The sequence below is a fragment of the Labrus mixtus genome, chromosome 3, assembly GCF_963584025.1.
Source record: "Labrus mixtus chromosome 3, fLabMix1.1, whole genome shotgun sequence".
Classification (NCBI taxonomy): Eukaryota; Metazoa; Chordata; class Actinopteri; order Labriformes; family Labridae; genus Labrus; species Labrus mixtus.
In genome coordinates this window covers 2948706-2965000 of record NC_083614.1, presented here as the reverse complement: position 1 = coordinate 2965000, position 16295 = coordinate 2948706, and the positions used below count along the sequence as shown (strand labels likewise).

Genomic DNA, 16295 nt, shown 5'->3' with positions numbered 1-16295 from the left:
GCCAGATGAGCACATGTGAGAAACTCTGAGGCAGCGAGCCTGATTCAGGTCCACATGGAAACCATAGAGGGCTCCATCATGGTGTGACGAGAAGCCAAAACACACACACCCTAAGACTCTCACACACGCATGTGCGAATACATCTCCATGTTTAATGAAGTACATTCAGCATGTTGAGCCAGATTGTAGCTGGCTGAGAGAGCACAAACAACAAACAGAGCAGGTCCACTGTTTGCTCTTCATGTCACCATTAAAGGATCAGATAACCACGAGGCAAAGTGAAGGAGTTACCAGGACTGACAGAGCAAACATGGCCGCTGCGTGTGGAGGGTATGTGCTCAATACGTGTTCACTTAAAGCACTGTCAGTGACTCCCAGCATGCACTGGGCCTTAGAGCCGTGTGTTTGGAGAAGACAGGAATGACAGGATGGAGATGAAACTGGATGAGTCATTGGAGACATGAGATGACGAAGTAGAGGAAGAAGACAAACACTGAGCTGCTGCTTTTCATCTGGAGAACAACTGTTGAAGCATATATGAGCATCATTACCCAAGTGTTCTGGTAGTGAGCTTCAAGAAGGTTCTTCATCTTATCCTTTTTATTATCTGTGGAACAAAATGTGGAACAATTTATAACACTGTCTCAAGATTGACACTCTTGTTTCTCTTGGGCAGATTAAGACAATGATCTCAAACCACTTTACCACAGTGTGTAATTGTTTGTAATGAGAATCATCCTGACCTGTCTTTATTGTTTTATTTGTGCCCTTTTGTGTTTGTTTTTTTGATCTGTATCTCAACATCATATGTGTAAATGAGGGAAACCTCAATGATTTTCGAGGCTTAAAGGTTTGAAATGAAATGAAATCTTATTATATAATGGTGTTAACAGTATCCCGTTATATGTGTAGAGGGTTATCTTCATATATATTCCGAGGTGTGGGGACTCTTTCATTAATATCAGGACATGAGGAAATAACTGATGAACAAACTAAACAGATGAAAGGCTGTAAAGTGTCACACATCTTTGTATCCCGTCGTTTTAGTATAAAACCCACCATGTTGGCCCCATGATTAAAGGAGCAGTCTGACACTTTGTGATATGTCTTTAACATGGAGACAATGTCACGTTCATATGAGTCTCTGACCACGTCAGCCTGGCTCAGACTGCAGCAGGGGCGTGTCCTGAGACGTGTCCAGGGGTGGCATGGGCCCCATTGAAATCTGATTGGCCTGCCCAAAAAGTCCTAAACTATCATTGGCTATCAGGCTATTGAATCCCCGTCCTTCAGGAGTCTCTTTGTGAGGAGGTTCCTGGTTTGAATCCCCGTCTGACAGGAGTCTCTCTGTGAGGAGGTTCTTGGTTTGAATCCCTGTCCTTCAGGAGTCTCTCTGTGAGGAGGTTCCTGGTTTGAATCCCCGTCTGACAGGAGTCTCTCTGTGAGGAGGTTCCTGGTTTGAATCCCCGTCTGTCAGGAGTCTCTCTGTGTGGAGGTTCCTGGTTTGAATCCCCGTCTGTCAGGAGTCTCTCTGTGAGGAGGTTCCTGGTTTGAATCCCCGTCTGTCAGGAGTCTCTCTGTGAGGAGTCTGCATGTTCTCCTCGACATATTGTTGATATGTTGATACCTTAGCTGCTGGTAAATAACATTTCGTTTTTGCTAATCAAAATGTAATAAACAAACAAAAATAAATATTCTAAAACACACAGGTAAGACGCTGAGAGTGACAGAAGAAGTATTTCTCATGTTGAGCTCTGAGAAAGAATGACACGGTGGTTTTCTTCGTCCTGATAAGAGTCAGTCACCACAGAGATGTCTGCTGCAGCCACATGTTACAGTAAAGCAGCTGAACATCTCAGTGGGTCAGAGAGTGTCTGAATCATCCTCTGCACCATCATTCACACATTACCAGGAATAAACACTGCAAACACAACCAGGCTATCAAATCACTCTATGAATCATTTGTGGATTTGATTCCCATAAAGTGGATGATAGCCTGAATCTGTTTTTTAAAAGAACAGAAGCGGGAGTCTGATAGTGGAGAAATGCAGTCACATGATTGGTCATACTGACAACCACAAAACACAAGTGTTTGCATGAACAGGTTTTACTGAAATACTCTCATGCACCAAAAGAATCATTCCAGAAAACACAAGAGTCCTACGTGACTGAGCATGACGACGTCTGATCGTCAAGTTTTTCTCCTCCAAAGCCTCCTTCATGCTCGCTGCTAGCAGGTAGCCTGCATCATTATCTTTATGAACCACAGTGCTGACATCCAACATGACCTTTCTCCTGTATGAAAACCCACTCCCCTAACAAGATGTTTTCTGTGTATGTTTCTACATGTTGTTTGTGTATATGGGGATAGTTTTGGGTTTGTTGGTCTGGATGTGGAGATTTCTGTTTCTTCCTGCCACCAAAGAGGTCGGTTTGGTGCACAGACGGTCTAATGAAGATTTGAAAACTCACATGTTTCACTCCCACAGACCTTAAGTCCCCAACCTTGTGGTCCTGACCCCTCTTGGGTAAGTCTGGAATGTTAAGTTATTGATCTTTAAAAAATAAATTATATATTGAACTAAATTGAACACACTGTGGCTCAGTTAGTAGACCAGAAGGTCGGGGGTTCGATCCCCAGCTCCTGCAGCTATATGTTGATGTGTCCCATCAGTGTGTGAATGTGTAGGTGTGACCTGCCGTTTAAAAGCACTTTGAGTAGTCAGAAGACTAGAAAAGAAATATACATGCTCAAGTCTGTTTACCATTTACTGTGGACCAACAGCAAAACATAAGACCAGCAGAGTCTCGGTCTGTCGTCCATTGTGCTGAGACTCCCTCTGTCCACAATAATATACACAAAAAACACATTAAGACTTTTTTCTCATAGTCCACTGCACAGCTCCTACATTGCACCTTTTGTACATTTTGTGTTTTTTATTTTTTATATTTTATATTTTTAAATTCTATTTTATATATTGTAATATCTTCTTATTCTGTATTATTTAAGTTGTTTCTAGTTCTGCTTTATTTCCTTGTTAATTCTTTAGCACCAATACACCAAGTCAAACTCCTTTTATGTGTAAATGTACTTGGCAATAAACCCTGATTCTGATTCTGATTCTGATTCTGATTGTTTACTTGAAAAATGATGACATGATTGAAAACAAATGTAAAGGAGCAGAAAGCGTGCGTGTTTAAGGTGAACTTCTGCCTTCAGTGTTTTTAAAGGATTCACTTTAGTTAAGAGGCCAAACGGAGACTGAGGTTCACAAACGATGTGAGCTGATCCATTTGAAAGTCAGCATCAGGAGACAACAGGCCGTGCTGATACATGTTGCACATCTTCACGTGCTCCTGCTGCACTCACTACAATGGAATGCCACCAAATCACCAACGGCTGCCAGGCCTCCAGAAATAATTGGAGAGCAAATCAAAGAGGTTTAATGTGTTCACCAGAGGGCAGATCAGTGAACAGGTACACTGTGTTACACCACACTCCCCTGTTCTTGCAGCGTGCACTGATTAAGCAACTTGAAAATGGTCAAAGTGTGCAAGCGTCTTTCTCTCTTCATGAGTTATTATAGGATTAAGTGAAGAAACGCTGTGTCAGCAGGAAGGCAGAGTCATGTTTTTTTTTGAGGAGACACGCAGGTGAGACGAGGAGAGATGTGCAGGTCAGGTGAGGTGAGAGCTTTTCATTACAGGTATGGTATGTGTCAGCTACACACACCCTACGTAACACACAGATCTAACATCTCATTTGCATATTAGTGTTATTGTGTCCCTCCCTCTGTGGGCTCAATGTTTATCATAATATTTGTGGTCATGTTTTATATGCAAATGTGTGTGGGATTGTCCTGTGAGATAACAATGATATTTACTGTAGGTGGGTCGTTCTGTTCAGTATATACAAACATCACACTCGTTCTCATGTGTGTGTATGTTGGAAGAAACATCCAGAAATATGCAAAGTGAACACCTGCTGACCTCCACAAACACCATGTTGATTATTATTTATTACTACCAGGTCTGCATCAGTTAACCCTCAGCACGAGACCAAGAGGGATCTCTCTCTCTCTCTCTCTCTCTCTCTCTCTGTCATCGGTTATATCAACATGTAAAACCTGAGTTACTCACAATGCTCTCACTTCTCCACATATACAAATGAATCCATTCATACACATTCATACACCGTCACAGAAGCAGCAGGAGCAACTCGGGGTTAAGTGTCTCGCCTAAGGACACATCGAACATATTGCTGCAGGAGCTGGGGATCGAACCCTCGACCTTTGGGTTAGGAGACGACCAACACTACCAACTGATCCACAGCCGCTCGGATATAATACATTAATTCTACAATGTCGATTTGGGCATTTGGAAGTGATGATTAAATCAAAAGATGACGTGGGCTGGGGCGCTGATGACCTGGTGGTTAGGTCGCACCCCACTTATGGAGGCTGTGGTCCTCCAGACTGGCGGCACAGGTCCGGGTCCGACCTGCGGCTCCTTTCCCGCACATCACTCCCCCACTTTCTCTACCTTGTTCCTGCTCTGTCCACTGTCCTATCAAATAAAGGTGAAAAAAACAAGTCTTAAAAAAAAAAGATGACATCGGCTTGAATTCAACAATCAAATAAATAATTACAAAAACAACTAACAAAGGTCGACATATTATTGATGATTTTTAATATTCACTGAAATAAATCCAAAGTGTAATAACAGGATAAAAACAGTAAGAATCCTGAGAAAAACAACCATCTGTAAGACCCCCTCTGGCTCCTGAACAGACCCATGTCAACAGCTTCATTTGCATATTATGTCTGAAAATGTTTGGATGTCATTCAAATCACTCCAGATAAATCTCTTCATGATGAAGTTATGGCATACGGCTCTTTTCCCCCGGGGCTCAGTATCAGGTTCACCCAGTCCTGCAGAGTCAGGAACAAAGTGCACGCTGTCCCCAGAACCAAACAAATACGTCAACAGGTCGGAAACACATCCCAAACAATGCTCTTTAAGTATTCTGACACTGCCAAAGATTTTCATTTACATGCATGACACATCAAATACAACACTTTGTGATAATCAGTTTAAAGCCCATGACCTATATTCCACTACAGAGTGTGATGCTTCTTATTTACCTTTAGAATAAAGCTGCTTCATTGATACCTGAGAGAGCATTAGCAGAGTAGTGACTGCGAGGCAGAGAGAGAAACCCAGATTGTAGCTGCGCCTGGTGGCTGAAGCCTGCAGAAAGAGAAACAAATCCCCCCCACCCAGCTGCTCCGGTTGAGAGCGGAGGAGAAACCGAGGAGTGGGGTGTTGTGGTGGGAAACCCTGTGCATGTTTGGGTAGAGAATATGTTAATCTGTCTGACAGAGGGAAAGGGGGGGGGTCACTTTAAAGGATCATGACTTTGTGAAAATACACAGTAAATATACATAGAAGAAAATGGTTGCAATGTATCGGAATGCTGCGTGTTTGTTGGCATGGTGCCCACATGCGTAATGCGTAATGCGCGAGACACCTGCAGCCACTCTCGCCCTCAAAGTATCGTGTCCTTGCTCTTTTTTCAAAACGTGTTAAGCACTTATTATGTCTTTGGAGGTGCTGTGTGTGTGTGTGTGTGTGTGTGTGTGTGTGTGTGTGTGTGTGTGTGTGTGTGTGTGTGTATGTGTGTGTGTGTGTGTGTATGTGTGTGTGTGTGTGTGTGTGTGTGTGTGTGTGTGTATGTGTGTGTGTGTGTGTGTGTGTGTGTGTGTGTGTGTGAGTGTGTGTGTGTGTGTGTGAGTGTGTGTGTGTGTGTGTGTGAGTGTGTGTGTGTGTGTGTGTGTGTGTGTGTGTGGGGTGGGGGGGGGGGCGGGCTTTGTCGCTGTCCTGCCAGTTGGACTCAGGTTTGACAGATGGGCGGGTTCTCGGAGCAGGGTTAAGTAGCAGCCCGCAGCAGAGCAGAGAGAGCATTCCCCAGCAGTCCTCCTCTGACTCTCTCATCTCTCCTCTGCCTCTGACTCGCAGGCAGCGCGGACTTTTATACCCAAGCTAAATTTAGGGGGGCTGGTCGCTGCGCTGCGTCCTCATCCTGGACGCACTTCCTTCCCCCAGCCTCACATTGGTCTGATTCGGGCCGCGAAGAATATTTATAAGAAAAAGCAGCAGCTCCTTCCAGAGACACACACAGCTGCAGCAGAGAGGAGCCGCTCGCCGGATGGGCAGAACATCGACGCGTTCTCTAGTTTGTTCCTGGAAACTCAGCGGACTCTAGAGATTTTATTTAACTCAGAGAAAGTGTTTTTTTTCCTGAAAATTTAAAGAAGATTTCTTGATTTTTTGATTTGAAACGCATGGAAATGGCCTTGAGTGGGACCATTTTACCATCGATCTCTACATTTTCTATCCAAAAGGAGAAATGTTGGGAAGATGTAAGTTGTTTCTATCTACACTTGTTTCTGACACAGAGAGAGCGCAGTGTTTCTTATTCTTATCACCATCTCATATCACAACACATGCACGCTTTTTGAACACTTTGTCAATTCTTACAAGTTATATCTCTACTCCCGAAAGTTTCTCGGTCACCTCCAGTCCGCTCTCTGTGCACCTTTAGTGTTGTTTTTGAAGTTTTTTTGAATCACTTGTCTGTGAATAGAATGTTAAATTGTTAATGAAGAGACCGACTAACTGATCTGTATCTCTCTCCCGCTGCAGAGATGGAAAGGTGACATGAGCAGCTTAACACCCAACATGAGCAGCAGCTGCCTGGGGAGAAAGGACGAAGAGGAGCTGGATAAGTTCTTGGATCTTGAGTTTATTCTCGCTAACACCGCGGTGTCCGACGGCGCGCCAGCAGCAGGGACGGGCGCAGATTCTTATCAGACGGGGGCGTCTGTGTATCATCATCAGCAGCAGTCCAGGATGACCCAGCAGCACACCAGTTACTCCTCTGTGCAGGACATGAACAGCAGCCCTCCTCCGCCGCCTTACAGCAGCCTGATGGCGGAGCTCCTCCGCTCCGACGTGGACACGAGCTTCCTCCCCGGGAACAGCTCGAGCATCCAGGGCCGGTTCCTCATCAGCTCGTCCCCCTTCCAGACCTCTCAGGACTTATTCCCCGAACACCCCAACATTAAAGTAGAGCCCGCCTCTATGGACACGTACGGACCTGTCATGGGTCTGGTGCCTCAGAGCTGCGCCAAAATCAAGCACGAGGGGAACATCTCGTGCATGATGTCATACGAGCAGCAGCCACGGTTGGCCAACTCACCTCAGACACCTCAGGGCAGCCTCACGCCGCCTCTCAGCCCCAACGACCTGATGAGCTCCGAGTGCCACCAGCCTCAGATGACGTTCCAGCAGAGCTTCCAGTCTCACCACCGCTGCGCGCCCGGGGCATTCCCTCAGCAGCTGACGTACCCCGGGGCGCACCATCATCACCACCACCACCAGTTCCCCGGCATGTTCGGGGACGACGTGGCCATGGGGGGGCTGCAGCAGCAGCAGCAGCCGGCGGCCGGACAGCGGGTCCTGCTGACCCCGCCGTCCTCCCCGCTGGAAATGATGGACAGCAAGCCGAAGAGGGGTCGCCGGTCCTGGCCCAGGAAACGGACAGCAACACACACGTGCACTTTCGCTGGCTGTGGGAAGACCTACACCAAGAGCTCGCACCTGAAGGCGCACCTCAGGACGCACACAGGTAAGACCTGACAGCTGCACACCTGACTCTATGAACTGCTCACTCAAAGTGTGACGTCACTCATCGTATTTTTCTTTCTTTGTTTGTCAACAGGAGAGAAACCATACCACTGCAGCTGGGAGGGCTGCGGCTGGAAATTCGCTCGTTCCGATGAGCTCACGCGTCACTTCCGGAAGCACACCGGACACCGGCCGTTCCAGTGTCACCTGTGTGAACGGGCCTTTTCCCGGTCCGACCACCTCGCTTTGCACATGAAGAGGCACATGTGAGGAAGAAGAAGAAGAAGACAAACGGAGTGGACAAGGACTTCTATACAACATGATGAACTGTCATGATCATGTGACCAGCTATAGAAGGATGCTATGCAAATATACACACACCTTCCTTAAAGAGTGTTTAGTGGTACAACGACACCTGACTTCACTGTAATACCTATAGGTGTATCATAGGACTGTTATAGTGATTTTTCATTGGGCCAAAGGAAACCTCGTGAGAAGAAAAAGTGAGAAATATCTATTTTAATAACAAATCATTGTTAAAGAAACAAAGCACAGAATAAGAAGGAAATAGAGCCAGAGACGACAGGAACAGATTCACTCTGTTTAGACTTCTTCTTGTGTAATGATGTAGCTGGTACTACTTTCTGTGTGACTGTCATTCCTCTCCACATGTCGGGCACATGCCGCTGAAGCAACTGGAAGCAGCCAATCTTAAAAAAAAGAGATTCATCTTTTGTAATGTTCTTATCAGTGCCTTCTATAACACATTATTACGATCGCCTTATTCTCCACTTGGCCAAAGACAATCTGTTTAATTATGTGAGTGTTAACAGCACATGAAATAAGCTTTGAGACAACGTTTGTTCTAAAACTGCCTTTCACTCTGTCCTCCTCCAACGCTTGAAAAACAATGTGGTGTTTTGTGTTTGTCATTTAAAGTCAGGGTCTCGCAGGTCTCACACAAAGTGCATTCCATCTCAATGCCATGTCATAACTAAAGGCTTTAAAGTCTTTGAACAAAAAAAACATGTTTTTTTGTGTATTAAAGAAATGAACTGCCTTGTACATAGAACTTTTCTACATAATGTAAATAGTTTATTTTAATGTACATATTAAACTAAATGAACAGTATGTGGACTTCTGAGTGTGATTTCACACACACACACACACACACACACACACAATAACAATAGCTGTGTTTCAGTTGGTAGGGTCGGTCGTCTCTCAACCAGAAGGTCAGGGGTTCGATCCCCGGCTCCTGCAGCCACATGTCGAATGTGTCCTTGGGCAAGACACTTAACCCCAAATTTATCCCGCTGCTTCAGAGGTGTCGTATGAATGCAGCAGCCTCTACCATCAGTGTGTGAATGTGTAGGTGTGACCTGCGGTGTAAAAGCACTTTGAGTAGTCAGAAGACTAGAAAAGAAATAAACAAGCTCAAGTCTAGTTTCAGATTCCCCCTGTGACCGCCTCATGAAGGTTTCAAACCCGCACGTCTGAACCTCAAAAAAAGACAAGATACACAAAAAGCACATTTTCTCTGCATGACTCACATCGCTGTGTTTCCTCTGTAGAGGAGGATTACATCCTTTAAAGACTTCTCTTTTCAAATGAAGCATTCTATGAAATCTACTGGGGATTACATGATGGACTTATTGGCACACAGTTTTCAACAGGGTGTATAAATTTCACAAGTGTACGGATTATCGTTGTCGAGGCCGGATCACACAAAGAAGAACAAAGCCGTGTCTACTTCCACATGTCTGCAGAAGATCCAGGTTGTAACCTGACTCTCCTTCCTCTCAGAGTCTCTATTGAATCGTTTTTATATGCCGACTCAGGGAAACTATGCAGCACATGAAGAAGACAAATATTTAAACAAAGCGTCTCAAAAACCTACGCAGCAAAATGTGTTTGTGTTTCTTCAGCTGTCGATGCCAGGTCCAGACGTTTCAGGAATTTAATCTGAAGTACCAAAATATTGAGCTAAACGTACGAGCAGTGTATGAGATGATTCAGAAGTCCGTTTTCAGTCCTTCAGGTTCTGTTTGAGCATCTGGGGAACTATCCTTGAGAATTCTGGTTGTTAGCAGGAAAAGGGTCCTGCAGCACCTGGCCTGCAGCACCGGGTCCTGCAGCACCGGGTCCTGCAGCACCGGGTCCTGCAGCACCGGGTCCTGCAGCACCGGGTCCTGCAGCACCGGGTCCTGCAGCACCGGGTCCTGCAGCACCGGGCCAATGCCTCCCAGCTGGGACAGAGCCGCTGCCAGAGCGCTGTGGCAGCTGCCTATAAATATACATTACTTTGACATAATTACAGAGGCTGAATATAGACGTAGGCTTCATTGGGGCATAGGGGCGAACCACAACGAGTGGGAGGGATGGAGGGGTGAGGAGAACAAGAAAAGCATCTTAAATAAACTGAAGAGAGCTGCTGGGATGACGGAAAGTTCAGAAGGGATGAGGAGAAGAATCCGCTCAAAGACAAGTGTTTCTAGGAATGAGTAGTGTTGATATAAAGTCCTCATCACAGTGGCCAGCGGGTTCACGTCTGACCTCCACCCCTTGCTGCAGGTCACCCCCCCCCCCCCTCTCTTTCCTGTCACTCTCCAGTTGTCCTAAGTTTCATGATGACACACCGTCTCCTCAGCAATCTAAATATGTTTATATTTCACAACTTCTTTAAAGAAAAGACATTAAACATGTGATTCTGACGAGCCGTCACACTTTTTCCTGTACGTTTGATGTCCCAGATAACATCAGGGCTTAATCACTCTTGTGTTACTTCAGCGCTCAGTCGACAGTGACGGTATTTAAATGATTTGATATGTGTGCATGCAGCAAAGTAAAGATAAACCTCCTTTATGTTTTTATATATTTATGAGGAAGTAAAACCTCAGAATATGTAACTAAAGAGTTTGTTATGATGGTCAATCTGAGGCGTCTGAGGACTTTTAGAGCTTCCAGAAACAGATATTTGGTCATCACAGCCCCCAGGATTAACTCAAGGAGTGGTCAGGTGTGATCTTCACGCGACAACTTAATAAGACTTTTCATGCATTTACAGTACAGTGTTGTAGAGAGAGAGAGAGAGAGAAGAATGACATGTAGGAAAGTAGCCTCAAGTCAGATTTGAACCCGGGCCGCCCACTTGGAGGACTAAAGCCTCTGTACATGGGGCGCACACACTAACCACTAGGCTACCTGCACCCCCAAATAAGTCTTCTTTAAGGTTCAATTTCAATCATTTAAATTTGAATTAGTTGTGTACCTTTAGAGATTCATAATCAGATAAAACAGCGTGTCAGCATTAAACAGGAGGTGAAGAAACATGAGAACGCTCCCCAGGTTTATCTAACTCATCTGGAAGAGAGTAGGACACTTTGTGACTGTCCATCTCAACATCATCATCATCCATCAGTACAGATACTAATGATGGAAATGAGAACAAACTGAGCAGTGTTGGTGCAGCACACACAGATAGAAACCCGTCAGCATCTCTCTATTTCACACTCGCTCTGGTGCAGCAGTCAGCAGGCGTGTGTTTATTTTGGGTTGTGAAAGAAAAAAGGCTACACAGCTCGGTGTCATCTCGAGGATGGCCCCGTGCCAACCCTGAGAAAAGAGGAAGCCTCGCTTCTATCATTAGTACATTTACTCAAGTGAAAAATCAAACGATTTCATTTCCCTTATTTCACCGGGTACAGGAGGGTGGCTGAGCGTGGGAATCAGATGGTTTTACATGCTGCTTTGTGCATTCCCTCAGACAAGCAGCTGTGTGCATGTATAAAACAACTTGTACAACTGTTCCTAAACACCGCTGTGAATTCTGTTCTGATGGAGTCACCTCCTTTTTTTCTCCAAACGCTTTGTCCCGATCTCTAGAGGAGATCCCAGAGAGCCAGTGAATACCAAATGTGTCGGGCTTGAACAGGAGTAAAGAGCTCAAATGAAGGAAGTTAAAAGATTCTTTATATGCATGTGTGTTCATTTAATCTCTGCTTTTTAAAGGCTTGTTTTACTAAATGTCAAGTATTCTTCAGGGTTTGAGATATCTGTCCCTGACGTCGCTGCCTTCAATCCTGTACAATGGAGGTCAAGGGAATTCCTTTTGTGGCGCTGACAGCTGGGCCCTTTGCCAGCGTTTAATATGGAGTCCAGATTTCCTCCATCGCAGCCTCACCCACCTGAGAAAACAACATAATATCTCCCAATGTTCCCAGTGCTGTCACAGAGCCTGCCCTGCTTCCCATTAGCTGATAATACACTTTTTTTTATTTCAAATTAAATGAGTCTGTCACTCGTTGTACCTGGAGAGATTACAACTCTAAGACATTTCTGAATCCGCCTTAAAGCCCTCGTCCATGCTTTAAGGCTGAAATGTTCAGTTGGAGGCTGTAAACAAGCTCACAGGCTCTTGTGCAACAGTTTATCTCAGAGGAGGAACTCCCCTCCGCAGCATATTCTTCTCCCACTCCAACATAACACAATCATAAAACCATAAGTGTGTGTGCAGAAGGCCATACCAGAGAAGTGGAGATTAGCTGTGTTTCTTCTCACAGTGTTGCTGTCAGAGGGGTCAAAAGGTCGTCCCGGGTTAGGGCTCGCCAGTATTTGCATTTGAAACCAACACAGTGAAGCGTTTTGAGACTCTGTAGGGTCCTGATTGACTGTGTGACGGTTAAAACAGAGATTCTCCATCAAGTCTGTCCACTCTTTGAATTGATGGACCTAGTTATGAAACCTTTTCTGGGTAAATTCAGTGGAGCAGAAAACCTTATCAGCTGTTTGGGAAACATACGTCTTAACTGGAAAAATGTCAGTGTGAATGAAATCTGGAGGGTCGGAGCTGTGTGAGGAAAAGTGGGAATTCTATTAGTTGAAAAAGGATGCCCTCTGCTGGGACAGCGCTACCACAAGAAGGAGCAAGAAACCTGCTGGAATCCTGTAGTCACAGGCTAACTGAAAAAGCATTTCTTATTCAGTAATAATAAATATTAAAGGTCCAATCAGTGAGATGTGTAGAGAGTGAAATGATAAAGGTATCTTACTATCTGATCAGACATTAAGGAAACATGCTATGTTGAAGAGCTGTCTTCTCTGACAACAATGCAGCAGCCAGTATGTCCTCCTTCTAACTTTAGATTCTGGTTCTGAATGCTCTGGATTTGTTTGGACCAGAGAAGGTAGGCGCTTTTAAGACACCCCCACACGGCCGTTTTGGACGCCCCTCGGTTTACCAGATATGAGAGCAGTTATCAGGTCAACAGGTGTTGCAGTGATGGAAGCGGTCAAGAGAAGTGGTTCAGATAGAAGTGATTGTACCCGATCTAAAAAGCCTCTGCATGTTTCTAATAAGCTCCACTAGCAGAAACGTGCTCAAACTAGGATCAATATTGGAGATGATTTTGAAAAATGAAGAGAGGTTAGAACACAGAAAGGTTTGCAGACCCATGCAGAGCTGGATAAACACTGAAGCTTCAGAGTCCACCACATGGTGACCTGTGTGAGCATCAACTCTAGAGAGGAGGGGGGGAGACAGCTCTCTACAATGTTTAGAATTTAGACTGCAGTACCCATTTTAAACACTAGGGGTCAGAGTTACATACTGCTCCTTTAACTTTATTATTAATAATTATAATAATTGATACTAAGTTCAGTTGGGTTTGGGTCTTACCTTTGGTTTTGCTTGTTTACCTAGTTGTGTTACTGTGCATTATGTCTCCTGCTAAAGACGTTCATTACATTCTCAGCGAGCAAACATGGAAAGTTTAGTATTCACTGCACTGAGTTGGAGCTCCTTTAAGTTGCTGGAGGGGTTTGTCCATCTTGGGGCTGTGTTTTGTTTTTCGAGGAATGTTATAGCTTCTGAACTGGTCCCATGTAGGGACCAGACTGAGAGAAATGGGCCACTTCCTGATGCTAGACAAGGACCAGTGTCTGGTCGATGGGCCTTGACTCGGGACATCCAAACAACATGGAGCTGCAGTTCACTCTGCACTGGGATCAAGTCTTGTACTAGGTACCAGGTATCCATATCCTCCTTGATATGCATCGTATTAAGGACATGGAGAAGGACTTTTGGTTGGCCTTGAGGAACTTCTGCAAACCATAGATGACTGAGGAGGGCACAGCATGGCTCAGTTCAGGCTGAGAGCAGCAGAGTAGGAGGACTGCTGATTATAATTCAAAGACTCGAACATTTCACAGAGGTCTTTTTAGGGAATGAACTCCTCGGCTGTAAGGTACCTGGTCTGGATTAGAGTCAACCCAAGAAGCTGAAGCATGTGATCATTGCTGCATTGCCTCTCAAGTGTTTAGGGGTAGGGGACAGTCAGGGTAGAATGGCTGACAGGGGGGAAAAGTTAAATATCAGAGTTCTCCACAGAGGTGATAGTGTGACCGCGCCCTACGAGTCTAAGGTCTGTCCGATGTTAGAATTAATGTGGCCATCAGGTCAGTTCAACAAAATGACAACATCAGCATTTTCTAAACTAAGTCCAGCCTCTAAAATGATCCTTAAACCATGTAGGAGGCTTTTTTAAAACCTGTAGGGGAATAAAAAGTAACAACCTGCCAAATGATGCCGGTGCATATTTGCTAACCTGTAGACAGAGACATGATTCAGCACTGTGACAGGTTTGTTAAAGATAACTACACTGATTGAAATGAAAGTCCCAATCAGGCTCGCCCTGTAAGGCATGAGGATGCAGAGGAAACGAGGAAAAGTGCTTGTGTTTCAAAATGTGCCAAAGCTCACACACACACAGCAGCACTTATGTGTGTTTAAAATGAAATTCTTTGCCAGTTTAAATTTTACCAACCGATTAAGTGAATTTGCAGCCGGGGGTTGATTAAACAGCATGTGTCTGATATCTAACACACATGTGGTATTTGGACAGGTGATTTCTGTTTGAACAGCCCGATCAGATAGAAACTCTAATATTTCATTTAGTTTTATTGAAATGGGGAACTTCCTCTCAACCACAACAGAACATACTCAAAAAACTGTCTCAGGACTTTGTCTCTTTTTTGCAGTTAAGTATCCGATAACATCGTTCTGTGCAGGAAACTCTCAGAGAAACACGGACTCAACGTAGAGAGGTTTTTTACGTATCGTCGGACCAACGGTCCAAACCCAGTTTCATTTCAAGCAGTGAACTCAGAAGCTGCTGAAACCAGCGTTCCCTTGCAGCTTGGATCATTTCTGACCATATTTGTGAATGATCATTGCACTCCTGCAGAAAGGAAGATCTTTTTATTTCAAAGAATCCCCCCGCAACAAAGTATTCACAAAATACTGAGGTAGAGAAATGTGTTGGGCTGATGAGGCCGAAGGAAAAAGAAGCATGACACTGAACGTTTGTGAGGCAAAACCAACATTTATCCTCCAATTCTCTCTCTGACCCAAATTCCCAGTTAAAAGCCAATAGGCTTTTCATTTCCTCCTCTCCATTACCATAGAATAAACACAAACCTAGCGAGGAATTTCCTGTTATTCCATACGGAGATAGTTAGCATTCGCTAACATAGCAGATTGCTAGGGTTTCAGCTAATACGGCAAGAAATAGCTGCTGTGTTTGCTCAGCATTCATTTCACACTGCACAGCTGTGTCGGGGAAATGTAGCTGGAGATAATTCAGCGCACATTGTGGATGTCTGGGAGGGACGGAGAAGCCTAGTCTGCTTCAGAGTCCAGAACAAGGTCAAGAACAAGATGTCTGTCTTTGTACATGACAAAGAAAAATAGCTTTAGCACTCGTTTAAAGGATGATTCTGGTTAATCAATAAAGTATCTATCCATCAGAAGTAACTAAAACCATTCATACACATTCATGTCTTGCCGTGGGACACATGGGACATGAGGCTGTAGGAGCTGGGGATTGAACCCCTGATGACTGACTACCACTGAGCACAGCTGCGCCATCCATACATCATCCATACATCCATCCAATTACCTTTGGTGTTTTTTTTTTGTTGGTCAATCATTTCTATTTGTTTTGTTGACACTGTTTACAATTGGAGCACAGTGATCATCAAGTCAGGGCTTAAGAATAAAAGTAATGAAGTCTGAGACACATTCAGTTCTAACAAAGTACATTTGTTAGAAAGTGTTTATGTATATATTTAAATCAATGTTTTAATTACAAAGTGTCCTCAGTAGAGAGTATATCTCTGCCAGGAGTGGTTATGGACACAGTCTAACATGTGCCTCAACACATTCAGTTTAATAAGACTAAGAAAACAGTAGTGTGTCTTTTGCATCTTTGGAAGAATTTCTTATGTTTTCATGAAAGGTGAAAGAGCTCCAGAAACACTTGTAGTATGAAAATCAACTGTGTTAACTTATTTAGACCGACGCATTTCTGCAATGAAGGCCACGAGCCGAAACACGTGAATGAAGTTAATGAAGTTGATCTTCGTACTACAAAGTGCTGCTGGAGGTCTTTACTCAGCAGCCTCTACCATCAGTGTGTGAATGTGTATGAATGGATGAGTTAATAGTGATGGACTCTTTACACAGCAGCCTCTACCATCAGTGTGTGAATGTGTATGAATGGATGAGTTAATAGTGATGGACTCTTTACACAGCAGCCTCTACCATC

The 16295-nt window shown here is 44.4% G+C and overlaps 1 protein-coding gene and 1 long non-coding RNA gene across 2 annotated transcripts in view; both read left to right on the top strand.

The window, feature by feature from the left end:
* Nucleotides 1-16295, top strand: part of LOC132972058 (uncharacterized) — a 284543-nt gene that overhangs the window by 70940 nt on the left and 197308 nt on the right. The gene's annotated exons all lie outside the window — the stretch shown is intronic.
* Nucleotides 5950-8820, top strand: LOC132955578 (Krueppel-like factor 2). The gene is made up of 3 exons (XM_061028478.1): nucleotides 5950-6422; nucleotides 6706-7690; nucleotides 7784-8820. The coding sequence occupies exons 1-3, from the start codon at nucleotides 6345-6347 to the stop codon at nucleotides 7957-7959; spliced, it is 1239 nt and encodes a 412-aa protein (XP_060884461.1). The 5' UTR covers nucleotides 5950-6344; the 3' UTR covers nucleotides 7960-8820.

Bases quoted from the DNA above. Each gene is read 5' to 3' on its own strand.
- LOC132955578 (XM_061028478.1), top strand. From the start codon at position 6,345: ATGGAAATGGCCTTGAGTGGGACCATTTTACCATCGATCTCTACATTT. The intron at 6,423-6,705 runs GTAAGTTGTTTC...CTCCCGCTGCAG, and splicing joins AGGAGAAATGTTGGGAAGAT to AGATGGAAAGGTGACATGAG. The intron at 7,691-7,783 runs GTAAGACCTGAC...GTTTGTCAACAG, and splicing joins GCACCTCAGGACGCACACAG to GAGAGAAACCATACCACTGC.